The sequence below is a fragment of the Carcharhinus amblyrhynchos genome, chromosome 11 (assembly GCF_965287045.1).
Source record: "Carcharhinus amblyrhynchos chromosome 11, sCarAmb.v2.hapA, whole genome shotgun sequence".
Lineage (NCBI taxonomy): Eukaryota > Metazoa > Chordata > Chondrichthyes > Carcharhiniformes > Carcharhinidae > Carcharhinus > Carcharhinus amblyrhynchos.
The window spans coordinates 87592610-87605750 of record NC_137334.1 but is presented as its reverse complement, the minus strand read 5'-3'; the positions used below and the strand labels follow the sequence as shown (position 1 = coordinate 87605750).

Genomic DNA, 13141 nt, shown 5'->3' with positions numbered 1-13141 from the left:
CAAGGATATTTTGGCCTTGGAGGGAGTGCAGAGGAGGTTTACTAGGCTGATTCCAGAGTTGAGGGGGTTGAGCTATGAGGAGAGGCTGAATAAACTAGGCTTGTACTCGTTAGAGTTTAGAAGAATGAGGGGAGATCTCATTGAGACATATAAGATGATGAATGGGATGGATAGGATAGAGGTGGAGAGACTCTTCCCGTTCAGAAAGGAGAGTAGGACTAGGGGGCACAGCCTCAAGATAAAGGGGGAGTGGTTTAGAACGGAGTTGAGGAGGAACTTCTTCACTCAAAGGGTGGTGAATCTCTGGAATTCTCTGCCCATTGAAGTGGTGGCGGCTACCTCGCTAAATATTTTTAAGACGCGGGTTGATGGGTTTTTGATAAGAGAGGGGATTAAGGGTTATGGGGAGAGGGCGGGAATGTGGAACTGAGCCACGACAGATCAGCCATGATCTTATTGAATGGCGGGGCAGGCTCGAAGGGCTAGATGGCCTACTCCTGCTCCTATTTCTTATGTTCTTATGTTCTTATGTTCTTAAATCAGGAATATGAAGAACAAAGAAAATTACAGCTCAAGAACAGGCCCTTCGGCCCTCCAAGCCTGCACCGACCATGCTTCCCAGCTGAACTAAAATTGCCTACCCTACCCAGGACCAAAAGAACAAAGAAATGTATTGGAATATTTTCCATTTGCCTGGATGAGTGGAGATCCAACAACACTCAAGAAGCTTGACACCATCCAGGACAAAGTAGCCCACTTGATTGGCACTCCATCCACCACCCAGAGCGTCCACTCCCTGCACCACCGATGAACAGCAGTGTGTACAAAATGCGCAGCAAGAATTCACCAAGGCTCCTTCGACAGCGCTTTCCAAATATGCACATCTCCTATCACCCTGAGGGAACATAGCAGTAAATGCATGGGAACGCCATCAACTGCAAGTTCCCCTCCAATCAACTCACCTACCTGATTTAGAAATATATCAGCTGTTCCTTCACTGTCATTGGGTCAAAATCCTAGAATTACCTCCCTAACAGCACTGTGGGTGTACCTACATCGTACGGACTGCAGCAGTTCAAAATGGTGGCTCATCACCACTTTTCTGAGGGTGATTAGGGATGGGCAATAGAAATGTTAGCCTAGCCAATGACATCGGAAAGAACTTTAAGAAATCACTAAATCCAAAAATGTATTAAATTTCAGATCTTGCCTAAACAGAGAACAGGAAAAGGATTTTCTCAAACTAGCATGAATTCAGTGCACCATCTTTTGCAAAGTGTTTGCTTGATTGTAGAATATCACAGCACAGGAAGAGGACATTCAGCCCATTGTTATTGTGCTGGCTCTTTGAAAGAAAGACCATGACACCTCTGCTCTCTCTTAGTCCTGCAGGGGCGGCATGGCGGTACAGTGATCAGCACTGCTACCTCATAGTGCCAGGGACCCGGGTTCGATTCCAGCCTCAGGTCACTGTCTGTTTGGAGTTTGCACATTCTCCGCATTTCCTCCAGGTGCTCCAGTTTCTAACCACAGTCCAAAAGATTAGATGGTTAGGCCATGCTAAATTCTCCCTCAGTGTACCCAAATAGGTGCTGGGGTGTGGCAAAAAGAGGATTTTCACAGTGATTTCATTGCAATGTGAGCCTACTTGTGACTAATAAATAAACTTTACTTTCAAAGCTCTATTCAATACAACACTGGCAATTTTCACACCTACCTTTTTATCCAGAATGATAGTGTATGCCGCTCCAAAGTCTATCAACCCCACATCCAAGGTATAGTTTGCTGTACCAACTTTGCACATTGCTTTGTACCTGTGCGAAAGACAGATAACATCAGAGAAAACACAGCTGGACTTTCATTTCTGTTAACTCTTCAAAATGGTTCTCCAATGGGACACATGGAAGAGCTAAAGTCTCTAGCATTTGTCTTTTTGCCACTGTTCAAGGTTCTGATAGAAGTCATTGGAAGTTCCCGTGCAACCAGATCCCGGCGTGCAATCCACCAGACAATTCCTGGATTAGGATCTTCAATGGACATCACAGGCCATCTCGCTCGATGCTCCGAAAGTGGAGATAGGAGGTTTTGTGATGAATCAGTGGTCAAAGCCATGAAGACCTTTTATTTTGTATTGCCTCTAGGTTGCTGCACAGTATTAGGGAGGTGGTGGATGACGGGGAAGGGGAGGGGAGGAGGGTTTTGCGGGGTGGAGGGGAAGGGTCACACTGGGGCTCTGTGGGGCAGTCACCTTTGCCGTGTTTGCACCCTTGCAGCTTTGACACAGAGCGGAGCAGTGACTGGGGGTGAAAGACGGACCAATCAGACATCCCGATTGTTGCACGGTCAAAGATAATGCCAAGGTGTGGCTAAAAATAAACTCAGAAGGCAAGATTTTGCATTGATATAGTGTCTTTCGCAAACTGTAATGGGCGTATTACAGTCAACGAGCTCTTTCTGGAATGGTGTTCAGACAAATTTCCGATTTTGCAGAAAATCCTGCTGGCGTGGACAACTGGAAAATTCTGCCCAATTGCCACAACTACCACAACCTAAAATACCCCATATATGTATATATATATATGTGTGTGTGTAAAGACAGGAGGACTTAGTGCTGCAGTGATCTAATTTCAGCATTCAATTGAAACATGTAACCTTAGACACACATCGTGACAAATATTTCCGCGACAAACCTCCACTTACTGTCCTCTATCTATGATGGCATACTGGGAGCTGCCCAGGTTCTTGTTAACTCTTCCAAAATCCTTTCCTCCGAGGGTGATGTTAATGTCTTCAGTGTAGGCATTCACGATTCTGTGGACAGAGGTCAGGCAGTGAGCAGAAGTAGGTGCTGGCAAAAAAGGGAGCTGGAGGAATTGAACAGGACGACGTCCTTCCTACCTCACTGTGGCCTTCCCCTTCTGCGGTTTGGACTTCTCATCTTGCAGCTGGGTGCAAAGATATCACAAATTTCAGTGGGAGTTTGGGGAAAAGGTGAATAAAAGACTTGCGTTCCTGCGGCAGATTTTGCCAGCCCGGGACCTCTCAAAGCGCGATTACATCCAATGGTATACTTGTTGAAGGTTAGGGACTGTTGTGATGTGGGTGGGAAGCGTGACAGCGAATTGGTGCACAGCAAGATCCCATAGACAGCAGTGTGATAATGGCCAGGTAGTAGGTTAGGGGATACCATATTGGCTGGGACCGTGGGTGAGGTGGAGGGCGGCGGGTTTGGGGGGGGGGGGCTTCTCTGAAATGTTTTACCTTCACCTGAGAGGACATATTCTTGGTTTAAGTTTAAGTTTATTTGTTAGTATCACAAATAAGCTGACATGAACACTGCAATGAAGTTACTGTAAAAATCCTCTAGTCGCCACACTCTGGCTCAGGAAGAATGTGGTGGAATAGTCACTTTCAAAAGTGGATTGGATATATATTCGTAAAGGAAAAATTATCAGGGGTAACGGGGCCCAGGCTGCTTGGATGGGCTGAATGGCCTCCTTTGTTACGTTCCAATGATTCTGGCCAGGATTTTCCAGCCACACTCACACCAAAACTGGAAAATCCCACAACCAATGGACGTTTGCATGGTCGCTGTCACCTCCCGTCCCCCCACACCCCCCTAGCCCCTTTGATTCCCAAGGTGGGCAGGGCATGAAAATTAGCCCCTCTGTCTGCTATTGGCTACATTAAAGGTGCTAATCATTTCATCCTGAGAAAATTCCTCAAGGATTCTCCCGATTGATCGAGCTGTGTGGCTTCAGCCATTAGTTCCTGTGACTAATCTTGACGCAAGATTCCGGAACTTTGGGCAGCCCAGTGGCACAGTGGTTAACACGGCTGCCTCACAGTGCCAGGGACGCGGGTTCGATTCCCGGATTGGGAGTTTGCACGTTCTCCCCATGGGTTTTCACATGGGTTTCCTCCGGGTGCTCCGGTTTCCTCCCGCAGTCCAGAGATGTGCTGGTTAGGTGGATCGGCCGTGCTAAATTGTCCCTTAGTGTCAGGGGGACTAGCTAGGGTAAAGACATGAGGTTGTGGGGGTAGGGCCTGGGTGGGATTTGAAGGGCCAAATGGCCTCCTTCTGCACTGTAGGGATTCTATGATCTAACAGGATCCCAGTGGTCCGTGTTACACACCCTGTAAGCTGGTGCAGGAAGCTGTGCAGTAACAGTAACTTCCCTCCAATGGCGAGGCGGCTAACTACCAAATTCCCGGTGTGATCCCGAGTCACTGGGGTCAGGGGTCAGATTGACATGGCCGGGAGGTGGACGACAGAGAAAATGCTACTGCTCTCTAGCCCTGACGCCCTCTGACCCTGACCGACCCTGCCCATTTACATAAGTGAGTGGGAGAAGGGTAGGAAGGCGAAACAAATAGAGAAAATGCTGGAAAGTCCCAGCAGCTCTGTGAAGAGAGAATAGAGCAAACGTTTCGAACCTGGATGACCCTTCGTCAGAGCTAATCTTCCCCCATTCCCACCATCCCCCTCCCCCTCCGTAACGGCCCCTAGTTAGCCGGCACCCCTGATCCCTTATCCATTAACCCCATGCCTCACCCAAAATTATAGAATCCCCACAGTGCAGAAGGAGGCCACTTGGCCCATTGAGTCAGTACTGACCACAATCCCAACAGGCTCTTTCCTCATAACCCCAGTTATTCAGCCTGTCAATCTCCCTGACACTAAGGGGCAATTTAACATGGCCAATTGACCTAACACGCACATCTTTAGAGTGTCGTAGGAAACCAGAGCACCCGGAGGGAACCCACCGGGAGAACATGCAATATCCACTCAAGTCAGTGACCTGGGGCCAGAATTGAACCCAGGTCCCTGGCGCTGTAAATCGATAGCGCAAACCGCTGCGTCCCCGTGCCGCCTGGAAACTGCGTCTGCCTCCTGTCAGACCCCAGAGCGCCCAGAGGAAACCCAGGCAGACACGGGGAGAATGTGCATACAGCGGCCCAAGCCGGGAATTGAACCCGGGTCCCTGGCACTGTGAGGCAGCAATGCTAACCGCTGTGCCACAATGCCGCTCAGCCCTGCTGGGTTAACCTAACTCACTTATCCGAGAGTTAAAAGACCTAGCTCACTGACCAGCTTGCAGTCCAGTGTTGCGCCCTCTCTGTATAGTGCCACGCTGTAAGCTTCCATTTCACTGATGTTTTGCAGGCACTTTGTCTTCTCGTTTCCGTACTCAAGATCAAAACTGAATGTTTGATTCGGAGAATTGAGCTTTAACTTGATGTAATTGTCTGGGTCCTGGGGAAAGGAGGGAGAAACTTTGGTTTACATTTTCAATAAAGTAGCACTTCCTAACAACTTGTATTCATATACTGCCCTTAACAACGAGAAACATCCCAAAATACCTCGCAGGAACATAATCAGGCACCAAGCTAAGGAAAGATATTCAGTGGTCAAAGGTATAGATTTACTGAATGTCTTAAAGGGATTAGAGATGCAGAGAGGTTTAGGGGGTAAATTTCCAGAGCGTATAGGGTCCAGGCAGCTGAGGCATGGCCACCAATGGTGGAATGATAGAAATCACGGTGGGGAAAGAAGCAGCGCAGAGACTATAGAGCGTTGCAGGACCAGGGAAAGTCACAGAGATAGGGAGAGGCTGAGACAAGGGAAGATCCCACAAAATTGTGCATTAGGCATGATCTACAGTCCTCACCTTGCGTTGAGTAGCGTCATTGTCACAGCTCATAGCTCAGAAATATTAACATGGATGAGACATCGAACAGCAGAGCCCAGAGCACCCGGAGGAAACCCACGCAGACAACGCGCAGACCACCCCACACAGTCACCCAACCCGGGAATCGAACCCGAGTCCGTGCTGCTGTGAGGCAGACGCGCTAACCGCTGTGCCGCCAGGCTGCTCAGGCCTGCTGGGTTAACCTAACTCACTTACCCGAAGAGCTGTTGGCAGCCAGGAGCTGCCTGAATGTAGGACGGGCTCGATGGGCTGAGTGGCCTACCTGTGTTCCTAACTCCCTCTGAAACATTATCCGAAAACAGAAGAGTTTTACACAACCTTTGAACGAAGCGCCAATGAAATACACTGGACATGTAGTCACTGCTGTGATGTAGGAAACTCGGCAGTGCGTAGCACACCCACTGCGTGCACAGCAAGACTCCAAAGACAACAATGTGATAATGACCAGATTTTTTTTTAAAAACTGATGTGAATTGCAGGGTGAGTATTGACCAGGGTACCAGGGAACCCCATGCGTCCTCCCCACCACCCCCCGCTCTCCCCCACCCCCACCCTGCACCCAACCTATGTTCAAAATAGTGAAGTCTTTTATGTCCACTGGCTAGGGTAGACAGGAAAGACACTCACATAGTACTGCTCCTGAAGAGTCAGCCTAGATTTTGTGGAACATTGCGGTATGGGAGCAGACCCTTGTGCCAAACATGATGCCAAATTAAACTAATCCCTTCTGCCTGCCTTTGGTCCATACCCCTCTATTCCTTGCATATTCATGTGCTTATCTAAAGGCTCCTTAAATGCCCCTACTGTACTTGCCTCCACCGCCCCTCGACAGCACGTTCCAGACACCTACCACTCTCTGTGTAAAACATCACCCCCCTCACATCTCCTTTGAACTTTCCTCCCTCTCACCTTAAGTGCGTGCTCCATGGTGTTAGACATTTCAGCTCTGGGGAAAAGGGTCTGACTGTTTACCCTATCTATGCCTCTTATAATTTTACAGGCTTCTATCAGGTTGCCCATCACCCTTTGCCCCGTTGTCGAGATTGCCTGCCCCTGGGATGGAGAACGATACTAACCCAGGCATTCAGCCTCTGACCTTCGGGTAAGCATTCTCCAAGGCGGCCTTCACGACACACGACAGCGCAGAGTCGCTGAGCAGAGACTGATAGCCAAGTTCCTCACGCATGAGGACGGTCTCAACAGGGATCTTGGGTTCATGTCGCACTATCTGTAACCCCCGTGACGTGCCTGAGTTTGCAAAACCTCACTCACTGTGCTGTCTGGAGACAATACACATCTCTGTAACCTGTGATCAGTGCTCCTTCTATTCACACTGTCAGCCACTTCAGGTCTTGAACAGCAGGTTAGGTGTAAGGATTCGCATTCTAATCAGTAATCTCTAAACTGTCTGTGCTTTATATGCTCTGTCCGAGGCCAGAACTCTCCATTCACCTGACGAAGAGGCAGTCCCCTCGAAAGCTTGTGAGTTTACTATCAAATAAATTGGTTGGACTAAAACCTGGTGTTGTCAGACTTTTTACTGTGTCCTCCCAGCACGAGCAGGAACTTCACGGCAGAAGTCGGGGGGGGGGGTAGCTTTTTTACAAAGAGGCTATCCATTTCTGCTTTTCGCCTGAGTTTTACGGAGAGCCGGGAGCGCGCGAGCACTTGCTGGTGTCGACTTTTACCTGACTGGGAGCCATGGTGACCGGAAAGCCGTTTTGTCCTTGGAGATCGATGCTTATGTTTTTGTCTGCCAGGTTTAGGAACTGAACGTAACTCTCTGTAGCTGCAGGCTCAGGCCTCACCGTGCTCTGGAAAATCAAAGGACATCAACAAATAGGAAAAATATATCCACTGCCGGGTGAAGTGCCGGATAAAGGGGGGGTCACTTTTAACCTTTAAGGAAAACTTGGACGGGTTCATGGATGAGAGGGGTGTGGAGGGATATGGTCCAAGTGCAGGTCAGTGGGACTAGGCAGAAAAATGGTTCAGCACAGACAAGAAGGGCCAAAAGGCCTGTTTCTGAGCTGTAATTTTCTATGTTTCCGCTGGCCGGCTAGACTTTCAAATCTGACTGACCGTTTGTGTGTATTTTTGGAACAGAATCTAAAACATATTGGGTAGGATTTTACAGCCTCGCTCGTTCCGAAACGATAAAATCCCACCTGAGGTCAACAGACCTTTCCGTGGTCTGCCTGTCACCCTCTCCGATTCCCGTGGCGGGCAGGCGGATAAAATCCCGGCCAGTGGGCCTGAAGCCAGTCTGTACCTTAAACTGGTTCATTCCCCAGATGGGAAAGCAAAGTCACAGACTCCACCCCCCCAGTTCCTCCTCCCATCAGTGTTCCAACTGTCCCCACTCCTTTGGGTTTAAACCAATTAAATTAAGCTCATTGAATGTTGGAGACCAGCTGGGAGATGAGGAGGAATTTCTTCGTCCAGAGGGTGGCGAATCTGTGGAACTCTTTGCCGCAGGAGGCTGTGGAGGCCAGGCCATTGAGTGTCTTTAAGACAGAAATAGATAGGTTCTTGAATCAGAGGAGGATGAGGGGGTTATGGGGAAAAGACTGGAAATGAGGAAAATATCAGCCGTGATTAAATGGCAGAGCAGAGTTGATGGGCCGAGTGGCCAAACTCTGCTCCTATATCTTATGGTCTTAGGAAAGTGTTCCAACAGTCAAGTCTGGGAGTAATAAAGGCATGGATGAGGTTTTCAGCAGCAGATGACCTGGTTTAGGGGTGAAGGTGGGCTTTGTTACAGGGGTTAGAAAAGGCAGTCTTAACGATGCTGCAAATATGTGGTTGTAATTTCCTAATGAGGTCAACTATGTTTGCAAACTGTTTCGGTCTCGGACTGTTGCCAATTCATTAGGGCCAATTAATTTTTATGACTGAGAAATTAGACATGAGACATTAGGCTCACACAGGCCAGAAGGAGGCCATTTGGCCCATTGTGCCCGCACTGCCTCTTTGAAAGAACTACCTAACCAGTCCCTCATTCACGAATCTTTCCCCCAGAAATCTGCAGGGGAATTTTCCATTTCAACTATTGATCCAATTCCCTTTTGAAAGTTCCTGTTGAACCATCTTTTCTGGAAGTGCGTTCCAGATCGGAACAGCTTGCTGCATAACAAGGAGTCTCATTTCCCCTCCTGTGTTCTCTGCTCCATGACCCTTGCTGCCTCCCTCGGGATACCGCTCGGTCCAGATTTTCCAGCGCGCGCAGCATCTCCACTCGAAGGTTCTCTGAGATCACCCGCCACGGACCGGGCACCGCTCTGCCCGTACCTGAACTTCGATCTCCACGACGGCCGCTGCCACGAATGCCACTGCTGCCAGGATCATCCCGATTGTCATACGCTTAAGGGGCCTAGGGAGCCATGAAGAAACATAAGAAGGTTTGCAACTCAAGGAGACTCAGGAGAAGATGATTAGCGTTAGGAGCAGGGGGTGGACCACGTGACTCTGCTCCCCCTTTCAACGTGAGCTTGGCTGACCTCTGACCTCAATTCCACTTTCCCAGGCGCTCCCTTTGATTTCAAGGGACCAAAACCCAGCCTATCAAGGTTGGAAAATGATGGAGTGTGCACACCCCTCCGGGGCAGAGAATCTCAACGATTCTCTCTCAAGGACCCCACAGAGTGAGAAAAGTTTGCCTTTTGATCAGCCCATTTGCCTAAATGATCAGCCCCTTATCCTGAGACTGCTTGGACCTCCCAGCCTCCTATGGAGGTGATCTCAAGTGTCGGTTGGGGAATTCACAAGACCTCCATCTTGCCGCTTTTCCTACAGAACACCGACAGAAAGAACATCCTAACCAGGCCCTCCCCTCCACCCTATCCCCGTAATCCTGCACATTTCCCACGGTTAATCCCTCTAACCTACTCATCTTAGGACACTGAGGGGCAATTTAGCATGGCCAGTCCACCCAACTTGCATATCTTTGGACTATGGGAGGAAACCCGAACACCTGGAGGAAACATATGCGGACGTGGGGTGAACGTGCAAACTCAACACAGACTGTCACCTGAGACTGGAATCGAACCCGGATCCCTGTGTGGCAGCAGTGCTAGCCACTGTGCCATCGTGCCACCCAAATTGGGGCTCAGGTGAATTACTGTTACTAGAGAGGTGGTGCTCGACAGACTGGAGGGGGCTGATTGTGGACAAGTCCCCAGGACCGGATGGAATGCATCCGAGGGTTCTGAAAGAAATGGCGGAGGTGATAGTGGATGCCTTGGTGGTTATTTTCCAGACGTCGCTGGATTCTGGGGAAGTGCCGGAAGATTGGAAAACGGCTAATGTTACGCCATTGTTTAAGAAGGGTGCCAGGCAAAAGGCGGGGAATTATAGGCCTGTTAGTTTAACGTCTGTTGTAGGTAAAATGTTAGAATCCGTCATCAAGGAGGAAATAGCGAGGCATCTTGAAGGGAATTGCTTGATAGAGCAGACGCAGCACGGTTTCATTAAAGGGAAGTCGTGTCTGACAAATTTACTGGAGTTCTATGAGGATGTGTCTAGGGCGGTGGATAGAGGAGAGCCGGTGGATGTGGTCTTTCTGGATTTTCAGAAGGCGTTTGATAAGGTATCTCACAAGAGGTTATTGCAGAAAGTCAGGGGGCATGGAGTTGGGGGTAGGGTGTTAGCGTGGTTAGAGGACTGGTTGTCAAATAGGAGGCAGAGAGTGGGGGTCAATGGGTGCTATTCGGATTGGCGGATGGTGACTAGTGGAGTGCCCCAGGGGTCGGTGCTGGGGCCTCAGCTATTTACCATTTATATAGATGATCTGGGGGAGGGAACCGAGTGTAGGGTGTCGAAATTTGCTGATGACACCAAAATTGGTGGAAAGGCAAATTGTGCGGAGGGTGGGGAGAGTCTACAGAAGGGTCTAGGTAGGCTGGGCGAATGGGCCAGGAAATGGCAAATGGAATTTAATGTTGGCAAGTGCGAGGTGGTCCACTTTGGTAGGAATAACGGTAGGAAGGATTATTACTTACGTGGAGAAAAACTGCAGCAGGCGACGGTGCAGAGGGACCTCGGGGTCCTTGTGCATGAGTCGCAAAAACCCAGCTTGCAGGTGCAGCAGGTGGTCAGGAAGGCGAATGGGATGCTGGCCTTCATCGCGAGGGGGATTGAATATAAAAGTAGGGAGGTCTTGCTGCGGCTGTATAGGGCATTGGTGAGGCCGCAGCTGGAGTACTGTGTGCAGTTTTGGGCGCCGTACTTACGCAAGGATATTTTGGCCTTGGAGGGAGTGCAGAGGAGGTTTACTAGGCTGATGCCGGAGTTGAGGGGATTGAGCTATGAGGAGAGGCTGAATAAACTAGGCTTGTACTCGTTAGAGTTTAGAAGAATGAGGGGAGATCTCATTGAGACATATAAGATGATGAATGCGATGGATAGGATAGAGGTGGAGAGACTCTTCCCGCTCAGAAAGGATAGTAGGACTAGGGGGCATAGCCTCAAGATAAAGGGGGGGCAGTTTAGAACAGAGTTGAGGAGGAACTTCTTCACTCAAAAGGTGGTGAATCTCTGGAATTCTCTGCCCGTTGAAGTGGTGGAGGCTGCCTCGCTAAATATTTTTAAGACGCGGGTTGATGGGTTTTTGATGAGAGAGGGGATTAAGGGTTATGGGGAGAGGGCGGGAATGTGGAACTGAGCCACGACAGATCAGCCATGATCTTATTGAATGGCGGGGCAGGCTCGAAGGGCTGGTTGGCCTACTCCTGCTCCTATTTCTTATGTTCTTATGTTTAATCTTTAAGCACTGACAATCGAGATGTAAATAAGGAACTTCCCCTTTTCACTACCTGAGCACAATGGAGTTGAAGGCTGAGAATTTTTAATTCATGAATGGGAAGCCAGCATTGTTTGACCAACACGTGTGTGTGAGGGATAAAAGGGAATTGGTGCGATTTTGGAGATAGACAGAGTTTTGGAAAAGTTCGAGCCTGCAGAATGTCGAAGATCCTAAGGACAACATATAGATTGTGTGACTGGGAGAAAGCAACCTAACTCAGAAGTTTGGATGGTTTATGTGTATAGAATAATGAAAACCTGGGAGTGAGTCACTGGTTGAAATCTAATGGATGATTCCAAATGGTTTACATACAGAATAATGGATACTTGGGAGTGAGTTACTAGCTGGAATCTAATCGCCATTTCCAGCTGGTTTACGTACAGAATAATGGATACCTGGGAGTGAGTTACAGAATGGAATGTAGTTGAGTGATTTATGAGCAAGCCCTAGGCATGAATTGTATTACAGTGTAGAAGTTACTCTGTTGCCTGTTATTTATTAGAAATAACACCACAATTTATGCACAGGGGTATTACTGGGAAGCTGCTCAGCTTTTTGTGCTGTTCCTTCACATTCTTGCAGTCTGACGCAGTTGAAGATTACAAGTGGGACGTCCAAACGACAGGTCTATGGAGATGCAATATACAGTGGGGTTCGCAGGGAAGCTGCTGTCCCATCTATTCCAAATGGACCTGTTGATAAACTGCATTCCTGAAGAACGTACAAAATCGAAGCTGGGGCATTCATTCAGCTACTGGAGCCTTCACGTGACCTCTGAGTATTCTTGCCATGCTCAACAGAAAATAAATAAATCATCACCATTTCTTGTTAAAAAAGTTTGGCGCCTGTTCCCTAGCAAAGGTTACTGAGAACAATAAAATGTTTCTTTAATATATCCATGGAGTTTCGCTGGAATTTATATTTTGAACCCATTGAGGTGAGGTGACTATGTTAGTATCAGATGGCCATTTGAGAGAGAGGTGCATTATAACTAACCCAAACCAAACTTAGGGGGAGGTGATGGCCCAGTGGTATTAATGCTAGGCTATTACTCAGCTAATGCTCCAGGGACCCAGGTTCGAATCCCACCACAGCAGATGGTGGGATTTGAGTTCAGTAAAAAATATCTGAAATTAAGGATCTACTGTAAGAAGTCACACAACTTCTTACTGTCTACCCCAGTCCAACACCGGCATCTCCATATTAAGAATCTACCCATGAAACCATTGCCGATTGTTGGAAAAACCCATCTGGTTCACTAATGCCCTTTAGGGAAGGAAATCTGCTGTCCTTACCTGGTCTGGCCTACATGTGACTCCAGAGCCACAGCAATGTGGTTGACTCTCAATTGCCCTCCAAGGACAAGTGGGGATGGACAATAAATGCTGACCAGCCAGCAACGCCCATGTCCCACGAATGAATAAAAAAAATCCTCAATGAGATGTCCCAAGACGGATGGAGAAAGCCATTCAGCCCACCTTCCTACATGCTCCTTACTTACCTCCTTACATAGCTCAATGTCAAATTTTGCTTGATAATGATCCTGTCAAGTGCCTTGAAGTGTTTACTACATTAAAGACACGATCAACACAAATTGATCTTGAAGTGTGGTGTTGATGGTGGG

At 48.5% G+C, this 13141-nt stretch overlaps 1 protein-coding gene across 1 annotated transcript in view; it reads right to left on the bottom strand.

Annotated features, from left to right (window-relative positions):
* Window positions 1-13141, bottom strand: part of slc15a2 (solute carrier family 15 member 2) — a 61432-nt gene that overhangs the window by 13427 nt on the left and 34864 nt on the right. The window contains exons 15-20 of the mRNA XM_080199506.1: window positions 9006-9087; window positions 7403-7528; window positions 5093-5257; window positions 2899-2945; window positions 2701-2811; window positions 1718-1814 (exon numbers count right to left, since the gene is read on the bottom strand). Coding sequence (XP_080055632.1) covers window positions 1718-1814; window positions 2701-2811; window positions 2899-2945; window positions 5093-5257; window positions 7403-7528; window positions 9006-9087 — 628 coding nt within the window. The remainder of the gene's footprint in view (window positions 1-1717; window positions 1815-2700; window positions 2812-2898; window positions 2946-5092; window positions 5258-7402; window positions 7529-9005; window positions 9088-13141) is intronic.